The sequence below is a fragment of the Rhododendron vialii genome, chromosome 9a, assembly GCF_030253575.1.
Source record: "Rhododendron vialii isolate Sample 1 chromosome 9a, ASM3025357v1".
In the NCBI taxonomy this organism is placed as follows: Eukaryota; Viridiplantae; Streptophyta; class Magnoliopsida; order Ericales; family Ericaceae; genus Rhododendron; species Rhododendron vialii.
In genome coordinates, this window is record NC_080565.1 from 2,136,948 (window position 1) to 2,150,873 (window position 13,926).

Genomic DNA, 13,926 nt, shown 5'->3' on the forward strand with positions numbered 1-13,926 from the left:
CTAAAATTTTGTGGGTTATTGATTCGTTTCATTGACATTTTTTTGCTAAAAAATGGTTATTTCTCAAAATACTTGAGTAAAAGTAAAAAAAAAAAATACTTTTCCGATTCCTCTTAACGAGACGAATCAATAACCCACAACAATTAGACGTAAAATTAACAAATGTGAAAAAAAATTCAAATAAAGATAAATTTTTTATATTTAAGTTAAGTTCAAAAGAACGCAGCCCAATGTCTAATATATCCCTTAAACTTCAATTCCACACCTAAACTATTGAGGTGTTATTAATCACCCCCTGTCATTTAAATCTGTCTCTGACAATTTGTTGACAGATTACGATGACACGGACTGGGAGTAAAACGTTAGAGCGGTTATTTGGAGGGAAACGTTGCACGTGAGATGCCGCGGTGGTGATTTGTTCTGGAACATTCCACATCTTCTCCACCTTTTCACTGCGTGGTCTCCACCAGTTGACAACGACATACAGCTTTCCATGCTTGGGCTTTGAAATCCTACGCCATCTCCACCAGTTTGATTACTAAGGCATATTAACTTGTTAATCGAAGATGGTTGGAGTGGGAGAGACAATGGTACGTGGCGATCCTCTCCTTCGGATGCTATATGTCAAAAGTTTGCTGAAAAAATTCGTAAGGCCCAAATTCGAAGCTTTGGTTTATTTAGTGGTGGGAATGATCTCCAGCTAGCTTGTTGGCCTTTCTAAGAAACATGAATTATTTGAACAGCCCTCCGACGCATGGCGGGTCCACCCAACCAAACTCTTCGCACTCAAGATTCGTGCAGCTCGAAAACCTCTTACCTGGGTCATATCAGTCCGAGAAGTGCGATCGAATGACCCTCTGGTTTCCACAAAGGAAGCAGAGTTTATCCTCAGCGTTTGGGAGGCTCTAGTTGGTGCTGGCACTGCTACTCATTGTGGGTTTGGACGGGGTATGGAAGTATGGAGGGTAAGGAGGAGGATTTGGGGCTAGTTAGAGCATCTCCAATCCATACAAAATAGAGGATGGATGTAACACATTGAGGGGAGATTTTGTAATTTATTCCACTTTTTCTTCACTTTTTGTACTTTTTTGAGAGAATTTTTGAGGGACCCACCGTCCTTTTTAGAGTTTGGAAGAAATTTGTACTCCAAATTTACTTTTGGTCCTCCATTTTTAGAGGACCAAATTTACTTTTGGAGGACCAAACTCTAAAAAGGACGGTGGGTCCCTCAAAGATTCTCCCAAAAAGTAGAAAAAGTGAAGAAAAAGTGGAATAAATTACAAAATCTCCCCTCAATGTGTTACATCCATCCTCTATTTTGTATGGATTGGAGATGCTTTATGGAGGCATATATGAAGGAGGATATTGATCTGGTGGTGATGCTCTGTTAATTATAAGAGTGCTGGGAAAAGAGAAATGGAGGGGACAAAGTTAGGGTTTGGAGATTCAAAGAAACTTATTCACGGACCAGCAGTGAATAAGTTGTTCACGGAAAACGTGCAATCTCACTCGTCCGTTTCAGCCATTAACGGTTGATATATATTTTTAATTTTTAACCCGTAATAAATATCTCTTACCGTTAATAATTTATCTTTAATCTGAATCGTCTAAAACACTTTTGGAAGGGTCGAGATTGGCCTACGTAAACTTTATTTACGGAAACCTTGGAGATTTTGCCGACAAAAATAGGTTAGTCAGTCACATTTCTCCCGAATTTAAGCCATGTCACACTCCTACCAGTAGTATAACGGCTACAGGTGTCCATGTCATCAAAATCCGTCAACAAATTGACGGGTTTAGATGGCAAGGGATAATTGAATGAAGCCTCAATAGTTTAAAGCGTCGAATTAAAGTTGAGCAAAGTTTGAGTGTCTATTAAACACTAAGAGGTCAAAGTTCCGGGGATATTTTGAAATTTTCCAAACTTTTAACCTAAATTTTTCTGACATCAAGATTAATGTTATGAAGTTACGTCCAGATATTGTGAATTTTTCTCCAAGACTATGAATCCGACTATCGTTTTATGATTTTTATCCAGGATATAATTCATGATATTAAGGTGATTCAAAGAGGGGCATACTGGACAAAACAAAAAAGGATTTTGAGGCAGAACACTCATTCTTTTGAGATATAATGAAATTAACTGAGCATGATTATAAATCTCTATTTTAAAAACTAGAACACTCAATTGTTTTGAGATATATCCATGTTGAGGCAGAACAATATTCCATAATAAAAAAAAAAGAATTATTAGAAACTAGAATCCCATAATCTGCTCTTAGAAATTTTCGAAAACTGGCACAATGGTTAACGGACATCAGTTTTGTGATTTCGTAATGGCTGCATATTTCGCGTGTGTTTTATTGTAACTTTTGTGTTCTGTGTTTTTTTTTTTTTTTCAATTCTCTTAGACAAACAAACTCCAAAATGTACGTGATTACACCCTTACTTTGACAATTGAAAGAAATCTAAACGGAAACTTGAACAATTCGGTCATGCATTGATAAACCTTGGAATAGTTGGATATGAAACTGTTAAGAACATCAACGTTAACATTAATCGTACATACAATCAACCGAAAACAAGAACAAACGACATGTTCTAGGAGAAAGAATGTCAGGAGTTCAACTCCTCTTTGAAAGTACTAAATGTTAAGGAATTGAATCCCACATTGCTTGGGAGTGGAATGAGTGATCACTTAATAACATCTGGGACCTCTCCACTTAATTGCCAATTGGTTTTGAGATGGATATATAAGTTTCTACACTAAACTTATAACTATTCTAACAATACAGACTTTCGCCGATGAATAAAGAACATGGAATAGTTTATATTTGTAGGCATCTAAAATTTCCGGCCAATCACAAGTTGCCACGTGTTGCAGGACCTGATAAATAGGGCACGATAAATGGCCAATTAAATATTGCCAAGTGTCTTTAGGTCAAAAGTCAAAATGATGCGAAAGAGCCAATCAAATGGTACCACGCGTCAAGGTGATGCAGTTCAAGGTGATGCAGTTACTATTTTTATTAACTCCGGCCAATCAAATTAAGCCACTTGGTAAAATAATAATTGTATTTCTCTTTATAATTGTCTTTCTTAAAATAAAAGAAAGAAGGATAATTATCAAGTTATATAGTTATTTCTTTTATGTTAAATAAAGAAATAATTAGGAAGATAAATATGAAGGAGGTAGAGTTGGTCATGACTCTTCATCCTACATCTCTATAAATAGAGGTGCTCTCCTCTCATATTTTCGATCAAAATCCAAGCATCCAACTCCAGAGCTCTGAAGATCAAAGCCTCAAAGCCCTTCAGAATTCCTCAAGTCTCAAGTCCAAATCCAACAAGAAGGTTCTTTCAGATCAAAGCTTCAAAGCTCCGAAGAACATTCAACCTAGATCATCATCTTCTTCGCAAACATCGGAGAAGATTCCGCCGTTCGATCCGAGAATAAGCATCAAGCCCTCGTTTCAACAACAACTGAAGAGAAGAATCAGAGGATTATTTTCTCTTAGAAATTCATCAGAGATTGTAACCCTAGTTACCACATCAATAAAATTGACTCTCGTTCATCATTTTTCCCGTCTTTTTCGTAGACTCGAAATTTGTGTTCAACAATATTCAAGTCTTTTATTTTCAACGCGGATTCCATTGAAAAAGTTGTAACGACGTGCCATATTCAATCGCCTCTCCCTTTTAATTTGCTTATTCAGGGCATGAGCCTCTTTCATCGTGACGATTTTGTGCAAGCTTTGATGCACTCCTTCTTGCATTCGCTCCATGCGAAAATCTTATTATCCAATCCATTTTAAGAAGAACGTAACAAATACCATCTTAGTATTCAATCCATTTTACGAAGAACGTAACATATACCCAAGTCTTTTCTTTTCTTCACGCACACATTCTATTGGAAAAGCGGCAATGACATGGCGTATTCGATTGCCTCTTTTGTTTGCTTCTTCGCAGCAAGAGCCTCTTTCGTCATCACGTCGCGCGAGGACTTTCCACAAGCCGTGATGCACTCCCTCTTGCATTCGCTCAAAGTGAAAATCTTAATTTGCAAGCAATGGTAGTAGCACTCCGACATGCAATTTGCACTCGCATTGTTGTTGCCATCTTGAGCCAGCCCCGATGTCGCCAACACGAAAAACATTGCCACCACCATCGTTCTTGTATTCGTAGCCATGTTTGTGTGTGGATATAGATACGAACACGAACACGAGCACGATATACAAATTTGTGTGAGGAAAAAAAGTTATTGATCGAGATCAATGTAGGAAATGAGAAACCGGAAGTACAAATTTATAGGAGAAGATTGGCAAAGATTTAGCGGTAGGAATTAATGGTCTTGATAATAGGGTTATGATTTGTCGTTACAGCTGTTTCAATTTTGAAAATAGCATTTTTGTAAACGATAAGAGGAGAGGAGTGCTGGATATGGGTCAAAAAAAAAAAAAAAGGATAAAAACACCACATGATTGAATATGTTGGCTGTTTTGAACTGTCAAACTAGATAATTAGTATGTTCTGTAATTTGAATCCTAAGAAGGCCTTGTGTGAAACAGTGAATTAGCCAAAATGTAACCAATTATGGTGCAAAACCAACTAGATTTCCTCAGTTGGCAAAGAGCCTATTGAGTCGAATACGGGATGTTACGCACCCATCCCTCCTAAGGTCAAAGCCCGAGACTTAGGGGTTTGAGCCTATTGAGTCGAATACCGGATGTTATGCTCCCACCCCTTCTAAGATCAAAGCTCGGGACTTAGGGGTTTGCTTCATCCTAAGATCTCACGTTTGAAACCTCCCGGGTGATATTAGCTTCTTAATTTGGGGTCAGTTCATACGCAAGTGGTTGTAAGAATTGGATCTCTAAAATTAGTCAAGGTGCGTATGTAAGCTGGCCCTGACACCTAAGTTATCAAAACAAAAGAGTTATGCGTTTGAATGTAACCAAGGAGTCATGAACTAGCAGTTCACTTTCCTGTATGTAACCTCTAGAGTTTGACCTTATAACTACCTCCTAAATATGGGACGGCAAAAAATATCAGTAAGTCTACTGGTACAGAAAATTGGTACAAATTTTCTGAACAGATTTGTTGTGGGGCCCATTACGGGTTCCACACAAATGATCCGAGCCGTTCATAAAATGTAAAACAGTTTTTCAAGGGCCCCCACAAAAAATCAGTTCAATCCGATACTTACAGATGCTGGATCCAATCATTCAACTTTTGATTTAGATTCCCGGATAATAAAACATTATATGATTGGATTGAGCATCTATAAGTATCGGATTGAATTGATTTTTCGCAGGGGCCCTTGAAAAACTGTTTTACATTTAATGAATGGCTCGGATCATTTGTGTGAGACCCGTGGTGGGCCCCATAACAAATCTGTACAAAAAGTATGTACAGATTTTCTGTACCAGTAGACTTACTGAAAAAATATTGAGTGCAATAGGTACGAAATCCTGCATTGTGCAATAACAAAAAAAAAGTCTCTAATCAGGTTTGATGGGGAACCTATCTCTCGTACTAACCCAACCAGAATGGATTGCGTTACGCTAAGATTTCTTAAAAAATAAGTATTTATTTGTAATTTTTATACTTAAAATAATTGACTTACTGGAATAATCTTTTTGAAATATGGATCATGTTTGATAGTTCTCAATGAGATCTTTTGAACGGTGCAAAAAAAAATCTAAAAATTATTTTTGTAAATATATTATTTTTAAGTTTAAAAAAATTACAAATAAATACTTATTTTTTAATTAAGAACCCTAATCGACTTAGCAAGATTCTCATGATTCAGGAGCTATGGGTACGATAAAGTTAGGTGTTAGGCACTTCACCCATAAATGGTTTGCCTCTACTTCTTCGATTTATGGGCTTTCAATTGTTTATTCTTAATTAATCAATGCATGAACATTTTATTAAATTACCTCTTCTAATTACGAAACCCTGCAACTAATTTCTCATCAAAAGAAGAAGGGGAAACAAATAAATGGAGAAGCATGATTTTATGGTTGAACAAACACTTTGTGAACCCTATTGGCTATAATGAGAATACTAAAATATACACCCACTTTGGATACGAATTTGATGACATTAGTACATTATGAGATTTTGTTTTCATATTACTATAAATTTTTAAGAAAATGTTACGAATTTTTGAGTTATTTTAAATATCATGTAAGTATTATACATTTTAATGCACATTTTTATAAATTCAAGCAATTAAAGATTGCATACCGTATACACTCATATAAAAGAATGTACCGTAGCATTTCCCGTATCTATTAAAGAAAGAGGAATGGGAGAATGAGAATGCCAAATGATCTGGTCCGATGGAGAAAAAAATGGAGGCCCTTGCTATCAATGAGATTAGGCAGAGGAAGAAAAGCAGCGAGAAGATCCCTCCTGGTGAGGGAGAAACAGAAACCCTTCGCAATGCCGAGACAGGGAAAGAGATTCCTCCCGGCGAGAGAGAGAAAGAAACCCCTCCCGATGCTAAGAGGGAGGAAGAAACCTCTCTGAGTGGGCACGAAAAAGAAACCTCTCCCGATGCTAAGAGAAAGAAAGATACACCTCCTAGCGACGATATTTGCCCCATCTGCTTTGGAAACTACAACATTCCATGCAAGACAAATTGCGGACACTGGTTTTGCGGTGTGTATTATGCATCAATTTAGAATTTTTTTTTTCATTTTGATTTCCTTTTTAGAAGTTAAAAGAATTGATCATCTGCTAGTTTTTTTTATTTGTTTTGAGTGATGTGCATGCAATCTAGATTAGGAAAGCTGAACCCTAGCCTCTGATTGGTTGCTGAGATAACGTGGGAAACAAGAAGAGAACAAATTTCTAAAACGATTCCAATCTATTTCGCTGGTATTGTTTTGTCCTTTTTTTGTCTTTTTTTTTTTCCCCTGTTGTTGACATTTTCTAATACAAGGGAAATAGTTTATGGACCTGTTCGTTGGCAGCGGTTTTGACTTTGTTGGGTAGCAGTTTCGGGGGAATTTTCACTGGCCTTTGTTAGATAGTAGCTCTGGTTGCTTATCTGTTGGCTTGTCGAGGTTGTTTGGTATGGGGTCTAGTCTTTGGACTGTTTCCCCACCATCGTAGTTTCTTGTTGGACGAGTTCCATCTTTGATGTTATGGTTTGTTTGGTGATTTATAATATGAACTGTCGTCCTTTTGGATAACCATGCATTAATAACTTTTGGGTAACTATGCATTAATAACTTTTGGATAACAATTCGTTCACCTTAATTCTGTATTCACAACATGGAGAAACTTTTATGTATACCGGAGATATCAAGGGTTTTGGTATCCCCTCCAGTCAATTTCTAATTTTTCGGTCATTTTCCGATCACATTGGATAATTGGTTCCATTTATTTTGTAGAGTTCGATGAGAACCTTAATCCTACCAAAAATTGTGTTCATCGGATTTTATTAGATACATGATCGACACACGTGAAAATTGCAAAAATCCCAAAACTGGGTTGTGATTCAGTGTGTTTTTTAACCCAATTTTGATATTCTTCAATTTTCACGTGTGCTAATTAGGTATCTACTAAAGTTCGATGAAAACGATTTTTTATACCGTACACTTCCAAATAGGCCTCCGTGAATAAGTTTCTCTTGTTATCCATTTCTATGCAAATGTGTACTCCTTGTACAAATATATGTTAAATTTGATACAAAATGTTACGAGTTGGATATGACATGTTATGAGTTTTCTATACCGTACACTTTCAAATAGGAATTATTTGTGTATTGTAGCATTTCCATACAGTTATACCATTCATAAATAACTTAATTTTTTCTTTTCGGTTTGCAATTAGAAACTAAATAATTGTGTCATAATTTGGTACAGCAAATTGTGTTATCTCCTTCTGGGCCTATGGTAACAAACTTGTGCATTGCAAGTGCCCTATTTGCTCTCAAAGCATCAGCAAATTGACCCCCGAGGCATCTTTGAACATTCGTACGGAGGATAAAGAAGTTGTTGAGGCCTTGAAGAAAGTCCAAGGGTACAATCGTCTTTTCAGAGGCGGGGTCCATGGCTTGATTTTGGTAAGTTCATCTTCATTCGTTCGACAGAATTTGGGAGTCGAGGTGATAGAGTACTATTTGTAGAAACCCGACTATTAGTACCAAAGTTTGGGGTACCGAAGGTGGAAGCAGGGCTGTTGTGAGCAAAACACCACAGCATGCAGCAGCGGGCAATGCATCGTCTAAGTATTTTGGACTTTGGACGGTTCAGATTTTAAAAGAACTCTTCCGGGGAAGAGCTAAATCCTGACCATTGATTACCAAGACGGACAGTGAGACGGAGCACAGTTGCATGCTGCTGTGTTCGCTCACAATAGTCCCCCGCTTCCCAAAAATGTACAACGGCTTTCTGGGCCCACCTTTGGGTCCTCATACAAAAAATTTGAAAGTGCATTATTTTAAAATAATTTCTCATCGGCTTGCAAAAATTCAGCTTAATTGGACATATGTAAGTGGTTGATCCAAACTTCAAATTTTCATTCAGAATTCAAGATCCTAAACTCAAAATGAGAAATTGAAAGATACGATCAACTATGTACACATATGCAATTGAGCTTATTTTTGCAAGGCCACTCAAAAATTATTTTAAAATTGATGAATGATTTGAATTATTGGTGTGTGGTTCAAAAATAAGCCCCAAATGCCGTTGTACATTTTCGGTACCCCAAAATTCGGTACCCTAGCAGTTTCAGTATTTGTATCGAAAATCTTTACAGTAGTCTAAGCTGGTGTGAGAGAAAATTTCATACAATGAGTTTGCGTACTTTTGTGAACTTTTGGTCACCCCTTTGGCGGCCGTAGCTTTCCCTACCGTAGGAGTGTGTACCGACTATTTGCCATAGAATGAGTTATCCGAGCCGTTCTTGCCGAAATGGACGGCTGGCTCGGCTGCATTACATGCTGTAGGACGGGTGCCCTGCAGCGTCCCCAAATCTGAGCTGATTTGTTTTGTAAGAGTAAAAAAGGATTGCAGTAGCTTCTTGCATGCTAGTACTACTTCAGTACTTCTACTATTTTATGAAAGCAAATAAGTAATACTTTACAAAAAGGGTTACGTCAAGCGGTAAATAAGGATGGAGCTAGCTAGAGGGGGGCTAGTAGGGGCTGTCCCCCGCCCCTCTACAACTTTTTTTTAAAAAATTAGTGAATTTCACGTACGCTTGGTGATTTGTTGTTCGCTCTCCAAGGGACTATGTCAACGTGATTTTTTTTTTTTTCTCGACAGAGACTACGTCAACTACCTCTGCTCTCCAAGAGATTCTATCATCAAATACCATGCCCCAGATGCCTGTGGAGGATGTTTTATATAGGATTGAACAATCCTAATAACCTTCTGCTCAACTATGTCGTTGCACGGACCGTGGCAGTAAGTCCTTTCTGCAGAAATTTAGCATTGGTTTCTCTACAAATTCAGCTTATTTTTTCGGTTTATTTTCATCTCCATAATATTTTGTTCTAAGTTTGGATCAATTTTTTTCTGTTCTGCTTTCACGTGGATAAGAGGAGTCTGGAAAACTTGAAAGAATGAACCAATGTGAAGAAAATTGAGCAATTACAAAACCAACCTCTACAGTCTACTCTAATCTCGGTCTTCTCTGTTTTTTTTTTTTTTTCCTTTCCAAATTTGGTTTACTTCTTTAGCTGAACAATTACTCAGAAATTGTTTTCAGATCGAATTGTCTACGAGAATTGAACAAGTTACAATAGTTGGTGCGAACAAGTTACAATAATTGGTTCCAAAAATCTGTTGAGTAAATTATTTTCTCTTAGGAAAACTAGATATATTTCCTTTGGCTGAACTCAGAGTACATTTGGGTGAAATCAATGGAAAAACATAGTTAAATGGATTAAGTTTCAAGGTAGCTTATTAAAGTATGAAGAATGCCATAGCTGGACTTTTCAAGTTTGTTAGGGAGGAACATAAGTAAATCCAACCCTTTTGTTCTAGGATCCGGCTGTTCATCTCAACAATTACTGGTTCAGATTGCAGAAAGTATCCTACAGGCAAGAGAGGGGTACTATCAGGCTTCAGCCAATCTGGACTATTAAAAACACTTTGTAACAGTTGGGATTAGGCGAACTCTCCTCTGCAATCCAAAACGACAGCAAACAATCGGATTCTTTGTTCTATTTGAAAGATTGTGGACGTGAAAGTGTTTTTCACTACTTATCAGTCTACTATACAGCACTTGCATCTCGCAAACTAGAAGTTGCATTCGAGTTTTCTTAAACGACGTCGTCTTCATGAAGTTTAATGATCTGGTGAATGTTGATCGTTTTTCTTCGCTGCAGCTGATCCTGACGCTTTTATATGACTGCTTGGACTTTCACTTTCTTCCTGGAGGTATTTTGCTTCAACTTTTCATTGCCGAATCAGAACAAACATGCATACGCCTAAGGAAACACTATAAGTTAACGACGTGAAAAGAATGTAGTTGCGCATTTGCATCTCTATCTCTTAACAAATCCTAAAACAAATTCATGACCGTCAGAACAAAATCCAAGTGGGTCCTATCTTGCACGAGGAGAATAGACGTCGCCTTGTCGCGCTTGTATTCCCACATAGAGCACCTCTAATGCTAATGTAGTATGTGAAAATTGTCTAAGCCATTGTCTACCAAATCACACAATAGCAAATACAAATGCCATCCGAGGCAGACTTTTGGTATTGCCTATTTACGGCAGCCAGTGAGCCTCTTGCTTGATGTCTTGCCTAATGTTTTCGCAACAATAGCCTCTTTGGCATGTCACCAGACAGATATGCTCTTAGTATTTTTTTGCATCTACCTTTTGCACTGATAATTGTTGTATCTACAGGGTTGTTCGGGGCCAGTTGCGTCTTTGAAGGCTGCACTGTTGGTCTTGTACTTGTTCTAGCCGCTATTGGTCTCTACCGCCGAATTGTCGCTAACCGTCGCCCTCCTCGTCGTCGGAGGCCAAGACCCGATCCTGTTTCTGGGCCGAAAAACCCTCCCGTCCAGGGGTCGGGACCGCCTCCCATTCAGGATGAAGGACCTCCTGTTTCTGGGCCTTAGTTGCAGGCTAGGGCCCTCAGCCTCCAAATATATTTATCTTCAGTGTTCCAATGCATCGACAATCGATGGTACTATATTATGGAAATTTCAAAACACATGGATCTGAAGGCGTGCCCGACGCCGTGTTGATGCTTACACATTTGGATAGAGGGGCAGGTATGTTGGAGAAGAGTTGATTTACCTAGTGACAAAGAGCAATCTAAGCTTATTCTCTTACCGTTTGAACCAAAATAAACCGCAGGGGACTCCCAAAGAGTTGGATGTATCTATTGCCATAACTTTCTTCCACACTGAAATAACTGCAGAAAAAGATATTCGATCTCTTGGTTTTTTAATAATAACTTGCATAAATATTGGTTATTTATATCAATGGAAACTCTCTCTCTCTCTCTCTCTCTCTCTCTCTCTCTCTCTCTCTCTGATTTTTACTAGCTTAAACAGAGGAAAGTATTTAGATCGTGATGATATAGTTTTCTGCGGAGGTGGTGTGTTACATTGTTTCAACATGTACGTAGACCCTACAGGTTGTACATATGGCTATCCAAGGGATGTTTGTAATATTTTGTTTTTTCAACTATACATGAAAGCGTGAAATTCACATCATTATTCATATTGAACCTGGCTTCTCTTCTCTGCAAACAGCTACAGAGAAGGACGTGCAGTTTTATTTGAATCGTTCATCTTGAAAATCAATGGTTCAGATTTGTTGAATTTATTACCGATCATAAATTGAAAACAAATATGGACCTTTAAAAACTTCATCGACGGCTGCGATCACTTGGACCGCGCCTCTGCAGTCCAAAACTGCAAGCCAAATTCATTCATATTTAAATGACTCAAGCACATATAGAAAATAAAATCAAAGAAATTAATTATGGTTTTCTACATAAATGCAAAATGTAAACACAAATACATGGCCGAAGTTATCATTAAAAATTCTAAAAAAGAAAGAGTAAAAGTTCAATAAATGAAAACCATTTCAAGTCTTTTCATATAGGCTGCTGATTTTGTCACTCTATTTTTTTGTTAACGCCACTCTCCTGCAAGTGTATTTTTGCACCAAAAATACACTTGCAGGAGAGTGGCGTTAACAAAAAAGGGAGTGACAAAATCATTTTCCTTCATATATTAGATGATCAATCTATGCAAATCTTGAAAATGAAAGGTTTTTGCTAATTCTGTTCTTCCCTTCACTTCACTTTTCTGTAATAAGTCTTCTTCTATACATAAAGTTTAGAATCTAGATATGATCTCTTGCATATGAGAACTGTTTGCTACTTTCCTTCTTGTCATGATTTTGGTATTTCCTCTGAAATGACAGTATTCATTCCTAATACCCAAAAGTTAATTTCACTAACCATATCCATTGACTATATATATCATCCTATAAATTAGTCAAACTACCTGTAGCATACATATACTTGCACTCCGGAGACAAGTTTAAAGACCACAACCTATGTTACCGACAATGAAGCGCCTCTTCCTTCCCTTACTCATTAGCCTCGTATTTCATTCTGCTAACGGGGTCTGAAATGCCGATGATGGCATTACTGACCAATACATTGTTTCCTTCGTCAGTGCAGTCCCGAACAACCCCAAACCCTTGAGGATTCATTGCCAATCCGGGGGCGATGATCTTGGATATCTGAAAACTCTCGTTTTTGGCAAAGGCATGAATGCGTGGTGCGCAGGCGTGCCAAAATTTGTAGCGCCTAACTTTTGATGAAGATTCCCGTGAATCTTAACTTCTAACGTAAGAGCGATTGCGTGTGACCCAAAGGTTAAAGATCACAATGTGGTTCGTGGTTTGTCACACGGTCGTGGACTTCAAATTTCCTAGTCGTATAGGAAATGGGCGTAAAAACGTGAACTTTATTACTCCGGGATAATAAAGTTTGATTACGAGAAAAGTAAAAATCCAAACTACTTGATGAAGTGAGTCTGAATGGGATTTGAGCACGGGGTACTCGATAATCTACTTTGCTGAAAGTAGTAAAGTGTTGTGCTTCGCTGGGAAGGCTTTGGTTTGTAAGCGTTGAGCTTTGATTGGTGTTGGACCCTTTTTTCATCTTGTGAACTTGTATTTATAGGCACAGCAGTAAGCTGATTCAGGCCTGAATCCGAATTCTGCTCTGCTCCATTAGCTGACACGTGTCCCATGATGCTCTACTTTTCATGCATGCTTGGTAGTGGGCAGTTTGTTCTGGCAGTTAAGGGATCATGGATGACGTGGCAACAACCCCCCACTACTCCCTCTTTGTAGGCATTTGACACATGGCCAATTGACCAAGTCAATTGGCCTTTGATTTTGGAGGGAAATAACCACCTCGGCAGCAACCAATTCCCTAAAAATGTGGGCCGCACCTCATGGACCAGAGCTGCTCCTTTCTTCATGGGCCCAACCGTGGGCTGCCTTCTCAAAAAATCATGGGTCGTGCCCTTCATATGGGCTGTGTGTTTCTTGGGCCCAAATAGAAAATACCCATGGCCCAAGATTTACGCAATCAATTACTTAGCTTTCTGCCCAATTTAATAAAAATACCAATCACGGCTAGCTTGATCCGTGGTGCCAAAAATGGGTATAAACATTGCCCCCCCTACGCCTTGATTCTGTTAAGATTAAGGCGTTTGAAGAAAAGCAGTTTTTGGCATCCAAACAGATTTTGATGTAAACGATAGTTTATCAGGCCCAAACGTGGCCTAATATTTTTCCTCTTTTTGAACCGGTTGCAATCATTATCAGATCTCCATGTGGGGACTTTCATCCTTAAAGGAGGTCTCCTTTCTCCCTTGGAACTCTACAAGCTTCCAAAAGATCCCTTTCCAATCCAA

At 38.2% G+C, this 13,926-nt stretch overlaps 1 protein-coding gene across 2 annotated transcripts; it reads left to right on the forward strand.

Annotated features, from left to right (window-relative positions):
* The first annotated feature begins 6,299 nt into the window (after positions 1-6,299).
* On the forward strand, positions 6,300-11,592 carry LOC131301917 (uncharacterized). Of its 2 annotated transcripts, XR_009191475.1 has the most exons (6): positions 6,300-6,669; positions 7,881-8,080; positions 9,285-9,425; positions 10,352-10,403; positions 10,877-11,144; positions 11,191-11,592. XR_009191475.1 is itself a non-coding variant. In XM_058328423.1 (5 exons), the coding sequence occupies exons 1-5, from the start codon at positions 6,348-6,350 to the stop codon at positions 11,092-11,094; spliced, it is 933 nt and encodes a 310-aa protein (XP_058184406.1). In that variant the 5' UTR covers positions 6,300-6,347; the 3' UTR covers positions 11,095-11,592. The 2 variants fall into 2 exon arrangements, 1 of the variants encoding a protein (XP_058184406.1); XM_058328423.1 differs by having other exon boundaries at positions 10,877-11,592.
* Positions 11,593-13,926: the final 2,334 nt, after the last annotated feature.

What these genes read in the sequence shown, in the direction of transcription:
- LOC131301917 (XM_058328423.1), top strand. Translation starts at nt 6,348, where the DNA reads ATGGAGAAAAAAATGGAGGCCCTTGCTATCAATGAGATTAGGCAGAGG. An exon ending in GGGTCCATGGCTTGATTTTG is followed by an intron (nt 8,081 to 9,284) that starts GTAAGTTCATCT and finishes TTTTCTCGACAG; the next exon opens with AGACTACGTCAACTACCTCT. An exon ending in TCGTTGCACGGACCGTGGCA is followed by an intron (nt 9,426 to 10,351) that starts GTAAGTCCTTTC and finishes TCTTCGCTGCAG; the next exon opens with CTGATCCTGACGCTTTTATA.